Here is an 18,379-nt window from a genome sequence, read left to right as displayed (position 1 = left end):
TATATTATTTTAATGTTATTTTGGCTGTTCATAACCAAAAGTAATGTAAGGCCGGGTCCCTGATTATATCAACATCCTTTGAGGGTGGGGTTCCTGTTTTGAGCATTCCTTAAATTGTAACTTACAAAAGATCTGACTTGTGCTATATTGGCTGCTGTAAGAAACAATTGGATCAGCAAAAGGCTGGAGAATTTTGCTCAGGTAACTGTTAGTGTTTGTTTTTGTTATTTAATCCTCACGTGAAGACATCTTTCCATTGGTTTTAGAGAGAGTGGGAGGGTAAGGGAAAGATGGGAAGAAACACATCAATTGATTGCCTCCAATAGGAGCCCTGACCAGGGCCCAGGCGAGGGAGGGACCTGCAACCGAGGTACCTTCCTTGGGCAGAATCCAACCCGGACCCTTTGGTCCCAGGCCAAGGCTCTATCACTGAGCCAAATTGGCTGGGCGCGGTAACTGTTGCTGAGGTTTAGCACACTTTTATCCAGGACATGCAGTGATTCAGTTATCTTTTTTTGTGAGTTTTAAATGTTCCTTTTGTAGTGTCTAGCCTATTTTCTGTTGTGTGAGGTTTAGGTAAAATGCAAGCTGCAGGAGCTCTGGTGGAGTTGAGAATTTTTAAAACTCAGTCATGGCAATACTGTATTTTACAAGGGCTTTGCTGCTCAAATCCTATATAAAAAAGGCTAATATGCTGGCCCCAGTGAGGCTGGGATGGCCCCTGTGAGGCTGCGACAGCCCCTCTGAGGCTGCGGTGCCCCTGGGAAGCTGATAAAAATACCATATGATCTCACTCATTTGTGGATAATAAAGACCATTATAAACTGATGAACAAAAATAGATAAAAGGCAGAGCAGCATTGAACAGACTGTCAAACTACAGTGGGAAGCCTGGGGAGGGTTGGGGTGGGGGTGGGGGTAAGAGATCAACCAAGGACTTGTATGCATGCATATAAGTATAACCAATGGACACGGGACACTGGGGGGAGGGGAGGATGGGGGGATGTCAAGGGGGGGGAGAAAGGGAGACATGTGTAATACTCTTTGTAATACCTTAAGAAATAAAACAAAAAAATAAAATAAAATAAACACTATGGTGTTGGATTGAGAAAAAAAAAAAAAGGCTAATATGCAAATTGTCCCCTGGACCAGGAGTTGGACCAGGGGATGGGCCGGCGGGTCAACCTCCCTCGTCCTCTCTCCAGGGTTGGCCCGCCCGATAGGCCCCATTGATTGGCCCCATCGGGGCGGGCCAGCCGGACCCCACCTGTGCACGAATTCGTGCACTGGGCCTCTAGTCTCATAATAATTCTATGAAGAATATCCCCATTCCAAAGATGACAGAAACTTAAGCTAGGTGACTTGCTCAAGGCCACAGAGGCAGAAGAACAGGAACACAAACTCAGATCTCCATGACAGAACTTTTTGTACTAAATAGGAGTTACCTGAGAAGGCTTAATCTTTGTACACCCTGAGCCTCATTATTTGTTTTGAGAACTTTTGTGTTGAGGTTATTTAAGTAAGTTTTGGATAATGAGTTATGGAAATTATTTCACAAGGATGGATATTAATTAACTACTTTAAGAAATGAGAATTTGGAGCAGACGGCGGGCTCTGGGTGGATACGCGGCGCAGTCAGTTGGTTCTTCAGCTCCTCCGGGATTGACGGGACTTCACTGAAGATGTCTAAGCAATAACCAACTCAGTTTATAAATCCAGAAACTCCTGGCTGTGTTGGATTTGCAAATCTTCCTAACCAATTTCACTGAAAATCAGTGAAAAGAGGTTTTGAGTTCACACTAATGGTGGTCGGTGAACCGGGGCTAGGAAAATCAACTCTTATAAACAGCCTGTTCTTGACGGATCTTTACCCAGAAAGAATCATACCTGGAGCTGCAGAGAAAATTGAAAGAACAGTCCAAATTGAAGCTTCTACTGTTGAGATTGAAGAGCGAGGGGGTCAAGCTGCGCCTCACAGTGATGGACACACCCGGCTATGGTGATGCCATCAACTGCAGGGATTGCTTCAAGACCATCATCTCCTACATCGACGAGCAGTTCGAGCGGTACTACATGACCAGAGCGGCCTCAACCGATGGCACATCGTGGACAACAGGGTACACTGCTGCTTCTATTTCATCTCACCCTTCAGACACAGACTTAAGCCCTTAGCTGTTGCGTTTATGAAGGCAATACACAACAAGGTCAATGTTGTGCCTGTCATTGTGAAAGCTGATACCCTCACTCTGAAGGAACGGGAGCATTTGAAGAAAAGGATTCTGGATGAAATGGAAGAACATAACATCAAAATCTATCACTTACCTGATGCAGAATCAGATGAAGATGAAGATTTTGAAGAGCACACCAGACTTCTCAAGGCCAGTATCCCGTTCTCTGTGGTTGGAACCCATCAGCTGATAGAAGCCAAAGGCAAGAAGGTCCGAGGCCGCCTCTATCCGTGGGTTATCGTGGAGGTGGAAAACTCAGAACACAACGTCTTTCTGAAGCTGAGGACAATGCTCATCACACACGTGCAGGACCTCCAGGAGGTGACCCAGGACCTTCACTATGAGGACTTCTGTTCTGTGGGGCTCACAAGAGGCAGCAGAAAGGTGGAAAATGAGGACATGAGTAAAGATCAGATCTTGCTGGAAAAGGAAGCTGAGCTCCGCCGCATGCAGGAGATGATCGCCAGGATGCAGGTACAGATGCAGCTGCAGATGCAGGGCAGACAGTGATGTTGCAGTTCATGGGCACCGCTTGTGAGAAACGTTTTGCAAGATAAAGAAAGTATTCTAAATCAGAAATACAGCTCTGTGTTTTCAAGAAATTGTTGGAGAAGTGAGCATCCACACTTCACAGTGCCTGTGGCCCAAGAATTTAATTTTTTTTAAAAAAATTGTTGATGCGTTCTTTTGTATGAAGTACTTTTAACATTTATATTCATTACTAGAGGGTAGACTTTATATTTTGTGAGTGAACTTTGCATTTTCATTTTCTTCCACCTTAACTAACCACTAATGTTAGAATTCATTTCCAGGGATCAGTCGGCATGTACATTAAAATGATTTGACTGGCCTAACCAACTAGTCATGGAGAAGCACTCTTTTTTTTTAAAAAAAAAATGTATTTTATTGATTTTTTACAGAGAGGAAGGGAGAGGGATAGAGAGTGAGAAACATCGATGAGAGAGAAACATCAATCAGCTGCCTCCTGCACACTCCCTACTGAGGATGTGCTCGCAACCAAGGTACATGCCCTTGACCGGAATCAAACCTGGGACCCTTGAGTCCGCAGGCTGATGCTCTATCCACTGAGCCAAACCAGTTAGGGCTGGAGGAGCACTCTTGATTTGTTTTTTACCCCAAATATTCTGAGTGGTAGAGATATGCATCTAATGACATAGAAGGTACCCGGGCATTTACTTACCTGGAGCACCATGTGGAGATTCTTCCCTGCCTTCCTCTCTGTTTGATCACAGCACCCAAGACCAGTTTTGCTGCTACAATTCAATACCGTTAATTCATCCGCACATTCATCTGTTTACCAAATGAAAAATAATCATGTAGTGAGATATATGCTTATACTGAAGAAGCTTTCTTCTAAAAACAGGCTTTTAGGGGTAAATTTTAGAAATTTCTAAATTCTTATACTAGGTCATTTTTTAAACCACTGGGCAGGGAGAACTTGTTACAGCCACTTTTTGTAGTGTTTTCCACTAATACTGGTTATACTCTGCTATGGAAAAAGTCACAGTATCCATGAGCTCCAGTTTTCATATTGCAACTAAGATTCTAATCAACACAGTGAGAGTCAATAAGCTATTTTTACTCCACTAAGTTAAAAAAAAGAGAGAGAGACGTCATTAATTCCTATATCCCCATTGTCATCTTACCCCTCTCTCACGTTGTCATTTTACTGATGAAAAATCACGTTGGCAAAATTCACAGAACCACCAGGTCTTGGCAGACTGGGGACGTCACCCAGCTGTCCAGCCTGCAGAACAATGTTTTTCAGAGTAATTCCTTAGCTGAAGGTCTCAGGCAGTCTCCAAGTGGGAACGCCTCATCATCTGATGGTTTTCTTACTTGCATTTGGAAGAATAAAATATTTTTCCATTTTTATTTTCAGTAACATTTGTCTTTTGAAGAATACCCAAACAGGGACACCAACCAGAATAATGAATGTCAGTGAAGTGGTGTCTGGATTTTCACTGAAATCTTATGCACTTTCTCACCTGGGTAAACTATGATTTCTTTAACAAGGTGACTGAACCATTAAATAACAGTTGTGGATAGTAGCTCTGATGGGCACCCATTTTATGTTCACCGATGAAATGGACCAATGACATGTCTTCTTCATGTGAAAAATTTTATTATGTCCTATATAATTAGAGTTTATATTTGAATTTAAGCTTAAAATAATCACTTTTGTGTTCCTAATTTAAAAATTTTTGAAAGATTTTGAGATAAATGAACTTTAAAAAATTATTATTAAGAAGTTATTTCTTTAGAGTGATCTTAGGTTCACAGCAAAATTGAGGGGAAGGTGTAGAGGTTTCCCATATACTCTCTACCTGCACATACCCACAGATTCCCCATTATCAAAGTCTCCCACCAGAGCAGTGCATTTGTTATAATTGATCAACCTGCATTGACACATTATAATCACGCGAAGTCCATAGTTTACCTTATGATTCGTTCTTGGTATGTTCTGAAGGATTGAGATTCCCAGTAGTTTAACCCTAAATTAAGTGCTGGATTACTATACATGTGCAGCTTCTTTTTTCCTTAATGATGGGAGAATTCTAGAAGATCTGTGTTCTAATGATACACCCAGTTATAGACCCGAGTTCCATAAAGCAATAGCATATTGTAGTAGAGATTTAGAGTTTAGACCTCTATCTATTTCCAGGTCTGTCACCCCCTAGTGTTATGACTTTGGATAGAAACTTACCTCTGATTGATCTTATCCCCTTGGAATGAAAAGGGATATAACCTGATAAGGTCTAAGGTGCTTCCAGCTCCAAAAGCCATTATGAGGGACTGGAGATCACCAAGAGGAATCTCTCCCGGTAATATATGATGTGTAAAGGTAATTGTGATGTTATGTAGCAGGAAATGAAATGAAGGCCATAAGTACACAGTCAAAAGGGAAAGATGGTGGCATAGGTAAACACCTGTACTTGCTGCCTCTCACAACCACAACTAAAAGACAAAACAAATATCATCCAAACCACAGGAAGGATGGCTGTGTGGAAGTTCCACAAATAGAAGGAAAGAAAAAAACACATTGAGACTGGTATGGAGGTGCGGATGTGCGGAGGTGCGCGCAAAATGGGCTGGCAACTGGGTGTGCTGTTGTTTTTTTCCAATTGGGAGGGAGATACAAGCTCCCAATTGTTCTGAAGTCCAGTTCCGGGCGAGACTCTGGAGACCTAGACTCATACGGGGAGAAACTGGACTGTCTGGCATCAGGCCAGAATGTGATCATGGCTTTCTCTCAGAGGTGCTTGCAGCAATCATTGTTTCTGTGTGGAGGCGTGGGACACAGAGACATGGAGACGCGGGAACCTTCCAGTGCAGGACTGACTGGCAGCCATTGCTGTTTGCTTTGCCCTGGTGATTTCCTAAGACCCCACCCCACCCAAGCTGTGAGCAGTGGCTTTGCATATGAATAGCCTGTTCTTTCACAGCCTAAACTTACAAACTGCAGCTGGGTCAGAGCTCCAAAGCTTCCAAAAGAAGGCCCAAGATTTGTCAGCAGCAGACTGCCTTGCTTCACAGCTGGGCCTCATCTGAGCACTTCGAAACCCCAAACAAAGAGGAGGAATCTGCAGATCTCGCTGTAGCTCCTGCTGGGTGGTCTCAGGGAGTGGCTGACTGTGCACTTCCTTGGTGATCCAAGAGCCAGTATACCCAGTGGTCAGTGTGAGACAATACCAGATTACAACTCTTAACATCCATAAGCTACACACTCAAAGGGCAGACTTGGTGAGCAACAAAGCCCCAGTGAAGAAAGTCCTGCCACATAAGGGTGTCTCCAGCATAGCAGTTCTTCCATTGTAGACACAGCTGGTATGCACAGCCAATTGTTCTGGAGGTCAATTCCTCCCATTGATATCAACAGCAATCAAGGCTTAACTATAACAAGACTGTGCACACAGCCCACAAAGGGGTGCACCAACAGTGTCCACCTCAGGAGGCTGATCCATTGGGCCCTATAGGACACCTAGCACACAAGGCCACTCTATTAACACAGAGAAGCAGCCAAAATGCAAAGACAAAGAAAGATGTCATAAATGAAAGAAATGGAGGACAGCAAATTACTGGATATAGAGTTCAAAATCACGGTTATAAGGTTACTCAAGAATCTTCTAGAAACCTCCGAGAAATTTAAGGAGACTCTCAAGGATATGAAAAAGGACCAAGCAGAAATTAAGCGTACATTGACTGAAATAAAGAATAATATACAGAGTTCCAACAGCAGACTAGAGCAGTGAGGGCGAACCTCTGACACGCGAACTCATTTTGTTGGTTGATTTTTCTTTGTTAAATGGCATTTAAATATATAAAATAAACATCAAAAATATAAACATTTGTTTTACTATGGTTACAAATATCAAAAAATTTCTATATGTGACATGGGACCAGAGTTAAGTTAGGGTTTTTCAAAATGCTGACACGTCAAGCTCAAAAGGTTTGCCATCACTGGACTAGAGGATCCCAAGAATCAAGTCAAAGATTTGAAATATGAAGAAGCAAAAAACACCCAACCAGAAAAGCAAAAAGAAAAAGGAATCCAAAAATATGAAGATAGTGTAAGGAGCCTCTGGGACAATTTCAAGAGTACCAACATCCAAATTATGGGGGTGCCAGAGAAGAAAGAGAGCATGATATTGAAAACCTACTTTAAGAAAGAATGACAGAAAACTTCCCCTACCTGGTGAAAGAAATAGACTTACAAATCCAGGAAGCGCAGAGAACCCCAAACAAGAGGACTCCAAAGAGGACCACACTAAGACACATCATAATTAAAATGCCAAGGGCAAAAGACAAAGAGAGAATATTAAAAGCAGCAAGAGAAAAACAGTTAGTTACCTACAAGGAGTACCCATATGACTGTCAGCTGATTTCTCAACAAAAACTATGCAGGCCAGAAGGGAGTGGCAAGAAATACTCAAAGTGATGAATAGCAAGATGCTACAACCAAGATTCCTCTACCCAGCAAAGCAATAATTTAGAGTTGATGGTCAGATAAAGAGCTTCACAGATAAGAAAAAGCTAAAGGAGTTTATCAACACCAAACCAGTATTATATGAAATGCTGAAGGATATTTTTTAAGAAGAGGAAGAAGAAAAAGGTAAAGATAAAAATTATGAACAACAAAGTGACAAAAAATACATATCTATCAACAAGTGAGCCCTGACCGGTTTGGCTCAGTGGATAGAGCGTCGGCCTGCGGACTGAAAGGTCCCAGGTTCGATTCCGGCCAAGGGCATGTACCTTGGTTGCCGGCACATCCCCAGTAGGAGGTGTGCAAGAGGCAGCTGATCGATGTTTCTCTCTCATCGATGTTTCTAACTCTCTATCCCTCTCTCTTCCTCTCTGTGAAAACTCAATAAAATATATTAAAAAAAAAAAGTTAAAAAAAAACACAAGTGAATCTAAAAATCAAGTGAATAAAAAATCTTAGGAACAGAATAAACTGGTGAATATACTCAGGGGTATAGAAAGGGAGTGGACTGACAATTCTCAGGGGGAAGGGGGTATGGGGGGTGTAGGAAGAGATTGGACAAAAATCTTACACCTATGGACGAAGACAGTGGTGGGGGTGGGGGGAGTAAAGGCATGGGGTGGGGTGGAAACCGGGTGGAGGGGAACTATGGGGAGGAAAAAAGAGGAACAAATGTAATAATCTGAACAATAAATATTTATTTTTATAAAGGGAAATAGGAACAGAACTTATGAGTCAACTTGTAAATGATCTGCTCTCCTTGATAAAATCTGAAAAGTATCATCATAATTATTCTAATGACTGATGCCACTAATATTTTTAAAACCTAATCTCAAGCCTAATTGTTTAATTACCCTTTACAAATTAAATGTATAAGTATATATGTATATTTGTGTTCAACAAAAATACCTTAAAAAATTTCAGGAAATTCAATTAACTTATATCCTTTGGGACTGTCAATTGAAATGGAATTGGCCTATGAATCCCTCTGTGGAGAAATGTATATGTTTACTTGGGTACGGACATCAGTTAACTCGCCTTTGGGATCAAGAGCAAGGGTAAGATAATGGTGGTGATGAAAATATAAAAAAAATATCTCTTTTTTGAAGACTTGACCCCAAAGGAAGTGGTGATAAGGAAAAATTAGGTGTAGGGATTAAGAGAATTAAACTCATGATCTACACACTGTAAATGCAACGTTTCTCTTAAAGAAAAACCTTTATTCCTACTAAGGCACAGCCCAATAATGGAGTTAGGATGCATCTGCGTTTCTCCTCTTCAACTTGATCCAGATGCCATTAGTAGGACGAAGAATCAGCTCTCCTGCCAGACCAAGTTCTTCTCTTTTCTGGTTGGATTCTACCCAAAAATGCCTCAGGATGCATGAGAGAACGACCTTTTCTTCCATCATGGCAAACCTTTGACCTTCAAATTAGTGTAAATAACATAACTTTAATTACAGATCTATCTCAAATGGGAGAAAGAACAGGTTCCATTAGAGGGAGCAAGTGACGTTAGATTTTCACAGTAGGCCCTGGGAGAGCCAGTATCACTCACGATGCTTCCTAATAATGACTCTTGAGTGCCCTTCCCTGCTCCCACCCAGTGCATCTGAATAGCTCTGAGGACAAGTAACCTAGTCCACGCAGCACCCAGGTGAATCCTGGGCTCATTGAAGCATGAGAACCACTGCTCTAGAACGCTTTCCTTCTGGGCCTTTCATGCAGTTTACTATAGAGTTACCAGGCCTCACTGTACCAATACCTGCATTTACATAGATAAAATGCCAGAGATACTAAAGCCAAAAGTGTGTACAATGTATGGTGATGTGCATTCATTTTTTTGAAGTACTTCTGCTGGTCCTATGGTGAACATTCTCTGTTTTGGCTTTGAAAAAAGCAATTCCTAAAAGCAATAAAAACAGGTTAAATAAACTAATGGTTATGAATGAGCTTTTTGCCATATAAAGTATATTCTACTTCAATCCAAAGATCTACATTTTAAAATAATACCATGAAACTGGTTATGCTTTATGTTATGGGCTGAATGGTATTCCCCCAAATTCATCTGCTGAATTCATAACCGTCAGTACCTCAGAATGTGACTGCATTGGGGGATAGGGACCTCACAGAGGTGAGTAAAATAAAATGAGGTCCTATGGATGGGCCCTAATCCAATCTGACTGGTGTCTTTATGAAAAGAAGAGATCAAGCCGTGGCTGGGTGGCTCAGTTGGTTGGTATGTTATCCCATTCACCATGAGGTTGTGAGTTCAGTTCCATCAGGGCATATACTTAGGTTGTGGGTTAGATTCCTGGTTGGGGCATGTATGGGAGGCAACCATTCAATGTTTCTCTGACATCAATGTTTCCCTCTCTCTCTAAAAATCAATAAAAACATATCCTTGAGTGGGGATTAATTACACACACACACACACACACACACACAGGAATAAAATATGTGAAGACACAGGGAGAAGACATCTATCTACAAGCCAAGGAGAGAGGCCTCAGAAGAAACCAGCCCTGCAGACACCTTGATCTTGGATTTCTTGCCTCCAGAATTGTGAGAAAATAAAATTCTGCCATTTAAGCCACCAGTCTATGGTGCTTTGTTACAGCAGCCCTAGGAAACTGATATACTTTACAACAGTCATAGTAAAGTGGGGAAAAAATAAAACAGCTGTTTTTTTAACAGATTTGTATCTGAGACACCACATCTCTAAGACATTATTGTAAGAAATCCCTGTCATGTGCATCTGAAAGGACAAACCGATTCTGATGGATACAAACCTATACAGTTTCTGGGTCCAGCAGAGAAGGGCACATATGCGTATGGATGGCGTCCCATCGAATTCTCGGGAAAGAACCGCTCTGGCTTGAACTCCTCAGGATCTGGGAAGTACCGTAGGTCTCTATGCAGTGCGTAGGGAACGATGATTATTTGAGAGCCTTTCACGACGTTGTACCCCCCTGTCATGAGATAGTCGATATGTCATGAGAACAGAACATAACAGACACAGAAAAGTCCACTCTCCCCACTACTTTCATGAAAGAATTCTCACCAACATCACAATCTTCATTAAGTTCACGGGCAATTATAGGCACAGAAGGAAATATACGAAGGGTCTCCTTAATAACACACTCCAGATATTTAAGTTTCCTCAGGTCTTCTAAGGTAACGGGGCGATCAGAATTCCCTGATCAAAGTAAACACATGGAATAAAATAAATGAACTATTTGGGCTTGGTGGATAAGACATCAAAAAAGAATATATTATAACATCAATACACTGAATGTTAAATACCAACAGCAAAAGTAAAATTCTTAATAGTATAGATAATCAAAGTAAAATGAGACAATAATGCTAAGTAAAAAAACCAGATGCAAAAGGTCACGTTGTATCATTAAATTTGGAGGAAGTACTCAGAGAAGATCAATACATAGAGACAGAGTGTAAGTGAGGTGCTGCCAGGGGCTGGGGAAGAGAAAATGGGCAGTGGCTGATTAATGGTGCAGGGTTTCCTTTTGGCTGCTGACATGGGTTGGAATTAGATAGAGGTGACAGTTGCATAACATTGTGAATGCATGAAACTATAAGTTTAAAACATTTAATTTTGAATTCTCAGAGCCTCCTCCAGAAGTGTATCTTCTCCTAGGTCAGATTCTTGGACTCTCTCCATAGCCTGGCCCCTGAACACCCTCCATTCCCACCTCAAGAAGAAACCAAAATGGCTTCTTGGACCTGCCAATGGGAGAACATACACAGCAGGAAGCAACTGAACATACTGAGACAGCAAAAAATGAGACAGACCAACTCAATGAACAAGCCAGTGAGAAGATTCTGTAGGCGGACATATAGCAAATCCTGCCAACCACTGTTTCTCAGAAGAGGTAGGAATTGATGTCCCAAATCCCAACTTTTCGAACAACATTTCTAACCATCTCCATGCCTGCACTGCTCGGGGAGACACATGGAAAGGCACTGTGTTATTTAACCAGAGTTGAAGTTCAGAATCGAAAAAGTAATAAATCAGGTCACAGAACAGATTTTCATTTCGATGAAAACCCTTCCTTGGAAAATAATTGCACGCAAAGAAATTCATCTGAGTGCAAGCCGTGATGCATTTTAAAAGTCCACTGAGATATCTGGAAAGGATTTGATGAAATCTTCAAATCCAAAGCAGGATAAAGCCAACAGGAAGAGGCTGAGAAACAAAAATCTGGTTTATGGCCATTCTGATGCAGGTGCAGGTAAGTTGCGAGAGATCATTGAAGGTGGTGTTTGCCAAAATCCCAGTTCATTACTACTTGCTTCCTGACATGGAAGATGAAGATGGGGAATGAGAAGAGAAGAAGATGATGATGGAGGGGGAGAGGGAGAGGATTGAAAGCTACCAACGAGGAAGCTGATGAGGATGAAGGAGCCAGTGACTAAGGAACACAGATGGATTCCAACCTTCTTTTTAAAAGTTTCCTCCAGTCACTGGGTGCAAGTTACAGTCTGGGGTTTGTTTTGTTTTGCTTTACTCTTAGGCTCAGTCATTCTGCTCTTGAAGTCTTTTCTCTCCCTTACATCCTGGTTCTCAACTTATTTTGGGGGAAATACCTTGAGTAGAATACAGTGGGAAAAGAATCTCTAACGCTTTCTGTTCCAAATTTACTATTTTTTCTTTACTTTTAGAAGTATTTTTCCATTGATTTTTAAAATTTATTTTTCTTCATTTATTAAGGTATTACATTTGTGTCCTTATCTCCCCATTGCCCTCCTACGCCCCCACTCATGCACTCATCCCCATGTTGTCTGTGTCTATTGGTTAGGCTTATATGCATGCATAAAAGTCCAAATTCACTTTTATCCCTCCCTGACTCAACAAACACTATATGGAATCAATGCCCCTGTGCTCGTGGGAAAGAAAAGCCTTCTGTTTACATTGCTCCGCTGGAGGCTGGAGGCTCAGCCCGTGCAGTAGTGCACAGAATTCTAACTTTTTTCTGATTGCACTGTGTCTCTATGAATGTGGACAGGTAGCATTTACCAACATATACCTGTCCACTTTCTCTTGTATGGAACATATTTTTTTAAAAAATATATATTTTATTGATTTTTTACAGAGAAGAAGGGAGAGGGATAGAGCGTTAGAAACATCGATGAGATAGATCAATCAGCTACCTCCTGCACGCCCCCTACTGGGGATGTTCCCACAACCAAGGTACATGCCCTTGACCGGAATTGAACCTGGGACCTTTCAGTCCGCAGGCTGTTGCACTATCCTCTGAGCCAAACCGGTTTGGCTGGAACTTCTTTTAAACTAAAAAAAAAAAAAGGGGGGGGGGGTTTATAGAAGGTCAAAGGGTAGATATGAGATGATTGGGTTAGGTAAGTAGGCATTTTGACAATAAGGCTTCCACTTTGGTATGTTTAATTGTGATGTTTAATGGACTTCCTTGCAGTTTAAGATGATACTTTTAAAATAAAATTATCTACTAAAATGGCTAGGACCCTGACACTCAATGGAACAATAGTGGACCTGCAGAATCTTATTTGAAATCGTCATTCTCTACTGTAATTTTTCCCTGTTATTTATTTATTTATTTTTGGTTGTTTCACTGGAAAGAAAATATAATGCTCAATTTTAAACATTAAAAGTGTACGAGTTGCTGTCCTATAATGAAACTAAATATGAAGTTTACCCCAGTAACAAAAAAGGGAATAAATACTTATATCTCAATATCAACTAAATGTAAAGTTTATCCCAGTAATAAAAAAAAAAAAAGAGGAATAAATACTTACATCTCAATATCCAAAGATCAGTTGCTCAAAAAGTTTTAGAACTAATACTGGGGGTAGAAGAGAAGTGAGGCACAATTAGCAAAAAGCATGAGAAGCAGCAGAATAAAAATTCTAGTAAAAATGGTGTCACTGATTATGTGAGATCCAAAAGCATTTGTGACACCTGCATTGGGCTAGAAATTGTAAAAAACACAAACGTGGGAACACATTCCAAAAGAATCTGGGTTTCTAGAACATCCAATTTAACCACCCGAGGCAATCTGAGAGAAATTCAACTTGATACAGGAAAAATGAAATGACGACAGAAACAGAGCCCAGAAGTTTAGATCGTCTCCATTCTACAAAACAGAGTCTTCCCTCTTGGTATGAAGATCCAGTCCTCATACCATCTGGACATGAAATTACTTTTCCCACTTTACCTCTCAATGGGTTCTAACAAATGATCTGAGTTCCACCTGTCCTTCAATGCTTACTGTTATCTTCCCACTTCTCCACTTTGCCATTGTGCAACTGGAGCCTTTCTTCCCAGAATGTCTTCCACCTCCTCCTCTTCTCCTTTATTATTCCTCCCCCACTTTGCACTAGGAAAATCCATCAGACACCACTTTGTTGGTTGGCCAACCCAACCTTTACCTTTCTCTTCCTAGCCATGGGAAACCATATGACATCTGATTAATCTGATTAAACAAAGGATTAAGTTGATGGCACAATGCAAAGTTCCTGGTGGTAGGCTGATCATGACCCACAAGTATATCAGTCCTAATCCCTAGAACCTTTAAATATTACTATTTTTTTTTGAAAAGGTGCTTTTGAAGATTTTATGAAGAATCTGAAAATGGAGAGATGCTCGTGGATTATCCATGTGGGCCATGAATGCCATCAGGAATGTCATAAGAGAGAGCAGAGGGAGATTTGACATACACCCACAGAAGAGAAAGTGATGTGAAGATGGAAACAGAGATTTGAATGATGTGGCCATAAGCCAAGGTATGTTGGCAGTCACCAGAAGGAGTGGATTCTCCCCTCAGGCTTCCAACAAGTGCAGCCCTGCCAACACATTGATTTAACTCAGATACTGATCTGGGCCTTCTGGTGTCCAGAACTGTAAGAGGATAAATTTCTATCGTGCTCAGCCACCCAGCTTGCAGAATCGGTGACAGCAGTCAAAGGAGACTAATATTATCCTTCATCCCCTCCTCCCCTTATCTTATTGCCTTAAAGATAAACATGAGACCCAGAACCACAATCAAGAAAACAAAATCCACGATGATGAAAATGACAGAGAGAGAAAAGAGGAAGTCCACAATTCTCACAACATCCCTACAAGCATCAACCTAGGACCCCTTACCTACAGGTTACTGGTTGTACAAAAGAAATGTATGACCCATCAGCTTAACCCACAGAAATTCTATACGGAACAGCTCTCCTTGACCCCGCTAAACAGCTTCATCTCTCCTCTCTGCTATCCACTAGCCCCTTCTTCCTCATATCGCCCAAGCACACAGCCATGATTTAATACTTTATAAACAGTGTCTATTTCACCTATGAAGCGTGAGGTCCTTGAGGACAGTGACATTTATCTTTGTAGCCCCTGCATCTAGCCTGGTGTAGACACTGGCCAAGCAATCAGGAAACGCCCGTAAACAAATGGATGATGTCTTATAAAGGACATTCAGCCTGGAAGGGGTGCCATATGGCAGCCTTCCTGCTTATTACAGTGTCTTTAGAACAGGCCCAATTGTACATTCTTAATGAGCAAGAATGTCATTTGCTTCAGTAAGTAGTGAAGGGGCCATACTTACCAAACACTTCATCCAATTCATTGTCCAATTTTTTCTGGACTTCTGGATAGCAACCCAGTAGGTACAAGGCCCAGTTCATTCCAGCTGCAGTTGTATCATGGCCCTACAAATGTAAGAGAAAAAACTAGCTTAGAAAGCAGAGTTCTATTGAGAAGGTTAGGGATGCTAACTCTATTTTGAATTGTCTCTGGATTTGACAGCTGTGACGTGACCCCAGACAGAACAAGTTAATTTTATACAGTATTTTACCTCAGTGGGAAACAAACCAATGAAACAATCCCTTCAAAGGGGATGCCTCTGGGTACAGGGACATTCAATACTACAGAGTCACATACTTGGTGAGAGTGGCTGGGCTGGGCTAAAAGGAGGCATTCCAAGGGCACTCCATGCGCAGGACTGTTTTTGAGGAAATAAAAGTGTGACTTCCCTGAGCAAAGTGGTCAGATCTGCACTTCTCCACTATCCTCCATTTGTTTGGTTGGCTTTACCCGGACACCAGGGAGCACATGGTTGGTACTGAGCAACAGTCTCCACAATAAGTGTTTGATGAATTGACCCATTTAAACCTTGCAGAGTTTGAGGCAAAATAACAAACATTTTGTAGAAATGAAGTCAATTATTTTTCTAAAAAATCCCTGGGGACCCGGCCGGCATGGCTCAGTGCTTGAACATCGAACTAAGAACCAGGAGGTCATGGTCGATTCCTGGTCACGACACATACTTGGGTTGTGGGCTCAACCCCCAGTCGGGGCATGTAGTAGGCAGCCAATCAATGATTTTCTCTCCCATTGATGTTTCTGTCTTTCCTCTCCCTTCAATAAAAATATATTCTCTGAAATCAATATATATATTTCAGATCTTCATGGGATACTTGATCCTCCTATTCACATTTTAGAGATGACAAACTGAGCCCCCAAAAGATGCTACATGACTTTCCCAGGGCCCAAAGCTTCATAGGAGGTGGAAGCAAGAGTAGGACCTTTGGAGTTTCTGATGACAAAGCAGAGTCCACACTCTTCACCACGGGGAGCATGGGGGATCAGGGGTGAGGAGAGTCCAGCTCCAATACTGAGGGTGATACCCTGGATGACCTTATTCTGTTTGTTCATTGTCTTTAGGCATCAGTCCCTTATTTCCTGTGATCATCTCACCAGGACACTCCACATGCAAAATGGTAAGCTCTTCAGAAAAAAAATGTATTTGAAAAAATAAAAAATAATATTGATATTAATAAAAAATAATAATAATAAATCTTACTGGTCTATTTACCCTATGCAACACAAATGACCATTGTAATATTTTATTTCCTGGGCAGAAGTCTCTGAAGGGCTTATTTTAGCTCCTAAGTGGAATTGTTGAGGACTTTTCTGCAATTTAAAAAAATATATGTTTATAAGTTTCTGATGTGGCATGATTGTATTTTTCACACTTGCAATTTCTTTACAGAAACGACTCTGAACTCCAAACAAAAGCTGGCCCATGTCACTCAGTTGTTTAGCAAAGTCATAGAGGAAGTGCTCTTGCAAAACTTTTTTAATAGCTTCTCTTGAATTTGAAAATGAATTTCCTGTTTTATCTTTGTCTGGGACCCAAAGGCAGCAAACACAATGCACAGAGCCAACAAGTGCATTGGCGTAACTGCGCAGGGCAAGAATCAGCCAGACAAGAGCATAAAAGGCCTGGCATAGATACAGGAGCATGGAACAGATTGTCTGTTCCATCTCAGAGAGGAGGGGGTGAGTGTGTGAGTGGGTGGGAAGAGATCAACCCTGGTCACGCCAATCCAGTGCATGGGCACCCTGAGTCCCCTGCCCTGGCAGACAGCTCTTCGGACGCTTGGTTCACACATATCCAAACGAGTGCACGGGCACATGGCCCCGTCAGTAAAAACTCAGACTTCCCCCTTCTCGGATGCCTGCCCACGGACACAGTGGTCACGTGGTATGAGCAAACAGGTCCCCTGAGTCCGCCCCCCTGCAGTCTGCTCCTGGGTGCCTCTGTGAACAGCTGCTGGATACACTCATATCCAACCAAGGGCTGAAGACCCCAGCTTCACAAACTCGTACTTCCCTCTGCTCGACTGCAGACTTCTTGTCACTGCAGTCGCACCGATCCAGCACACAGGCACCGAGCCCCATGACTCAGTGGCGGCTCACAGGTAACTCTCTGAGTCACCGCAAGGCACGACCCTGCCTCCAGCATCCAGTCCCCACAGTAGCGCCGCTTCAGCATGCAAGGCCCCTGAGCCCACCACCCTAGCAGACAGCTCCTCGGTGCCTCTGTAAGCCACCCCTGGGCGCACGTATCCAACCTAGGTTGCACAGCTCCCCAAGCAGATACTGGGACTTGTACCTCTCCAGGTCAGGTGCACATCACGATCTTGCAGCTCCAGCGTGTAGGTCCCACAAGCACACAGACCCAGCAGATTCTCCTGGGCCCCTCTGTGAGCTGCCATTGGGCGTGTGCCTCTCCAACCAAGGGCGCACGGCTCCCTCAACAGGATCCACTATATGCCCCTCCCAGATGCCTACCTCTGGACACCTTGGTGAGTTACTGAGGACCCTCCTCCCCGACAAGGTCATATTGTTTCAGCCACAGACTCCGAGATTCCCACAACCCAAGCTGCTGACTCCTGAATGCCCTCGTGATTTAGAGAGGGAAATCACTTTGGCCAGAGTCCCACTGCCTCAACCACAGACTGTAGGACAGCAGCCTTAGACCGTCATGGGCTCTAGAACCCTCTTAGTGAGTTATTGAGTGACGCTGCCCCAGCAAGAGTCACACAACAACAGCCAAAGTCACAGTACCTGAGCCTCAGACCCCAAGACCCCTATCTCCTAAGCCCATGCACTCTGGGAACTCATAGTGAGCACATACCAGTGAGACCTCAGACAACCCTTTCCACAAGTGCTGGAACAACGATCACATCCACAATAGCTTGAAAAACGAAATTGGGGGAGAGTCACATTGCCAATCTGTGATGAGACTTCATCCACGAATAAGAAATTAACATTCAAGACCCAACTACATCAAGAGAACTCAAATAGCTCAAGTAGTAGGCTCCACTATATCACCAAACCCAGGAGATCTGAGAGACTGCACCACTGGGTCCCCAAAATCACCAACTACATAGCACCACCTTCAAAAGAACCTGGGTAGCAAAGCAGTTGGATCTAAGACATAGAAACAATTAAAACATTACAGCAAAAAATAGAGAGACATAAAAACAATCCCCAAAGGAAAGAAAAAAAAAATCACCAGAAAGGGAATTAAATGAAATGGAGACAAGTAACTTGTCAGAGAAAGAAGTCAGAGTAATGGTTATAAGGATGCTCAAACGTCTGGATGACAAACACAACTCAATGAAAATTATAAGAAGAAGCATAAGAATGTCATCAACATGAAAAGGAATCAAGAGGAAATGAAGAATGACATTAGAAAACATAATAGAAAACTTCAATAGCAGACTAGAAGAGGCTGAGGACCACATCAGCGAATTAGTACACAAGGTAGGAAAAAAACACAAACAGAGCAGCAACTGGAAAAGAAA

General features: G+C 42.2%; 2 protein-coding genes and 1 pseudogene across 3 annotated transcripts in view; 1 reads left to right on the top strand and 2 right to left on the bottom strand.

The window, feature by feature from the left end:
* Positions 1 to 18,379, bottom strand: part of LOC308512628 (coagulation factor XI-like) — a gene marked incomplete at both ends in the record, with an annotated part of 328,656 nt that overhangs the window by 284,709 nt on the left and 25,568 nt on the right.
* LOC308511443 (septin-2-like) lies at positions 1,667 to 2,765 on the top strand (annotated as a pseudogene). The gene has a single exon. The product of its transcript is annotated as a septin-2-like (transcript).
* LOC308514059 (cytochrome P450 4V2-like) overlaps positions 7,914 to 18,379 on the bottom strand; it is a 30,417-nt gene continuing 19,951 nt past the window's right edge. The window contains exons 8-11 of the mRNA XM_081084099.1: positions 14,830 to 14,932; positions 10,299 to 10,433; positions 10,027 to 10,206; positions 7,914 to 8,660 (exon numbers count right to left, since the gene is read on the bottom strand). Coding sequence (XP_080940225.1) covers positions 8,488 to 8,660; positions 10,027 to 10,206; positions 10,299 to 10,433; positions 14,830 to 14,932 — 591 coding nt within the window. The 3' untranslated portion in view covers positions 7,914 to 8,487. The remainder of the gene's footprint in view (positions 8,661 to 10,026; positions 10,207 to 10,298; positions 10,434 to 14,829; positions 14,933 to 18,379) is intronic.

Source organism: Myotis nattereri (assembly GCF_964212035.1).
Source record: "Myotis nattereri genome assembly, chromosome: 2".
Taxonomy (NCBI): Eukaryota; Metazoa; Chordata; class Mammalia; order Chiroptera; family Vespertilionidae; genus Myotis; species Myotis nattereri.
Note: the sequence above shows the minus strand (reverse complement) of the source record. Positions and strands in the feature narration are given on the sequence as shown.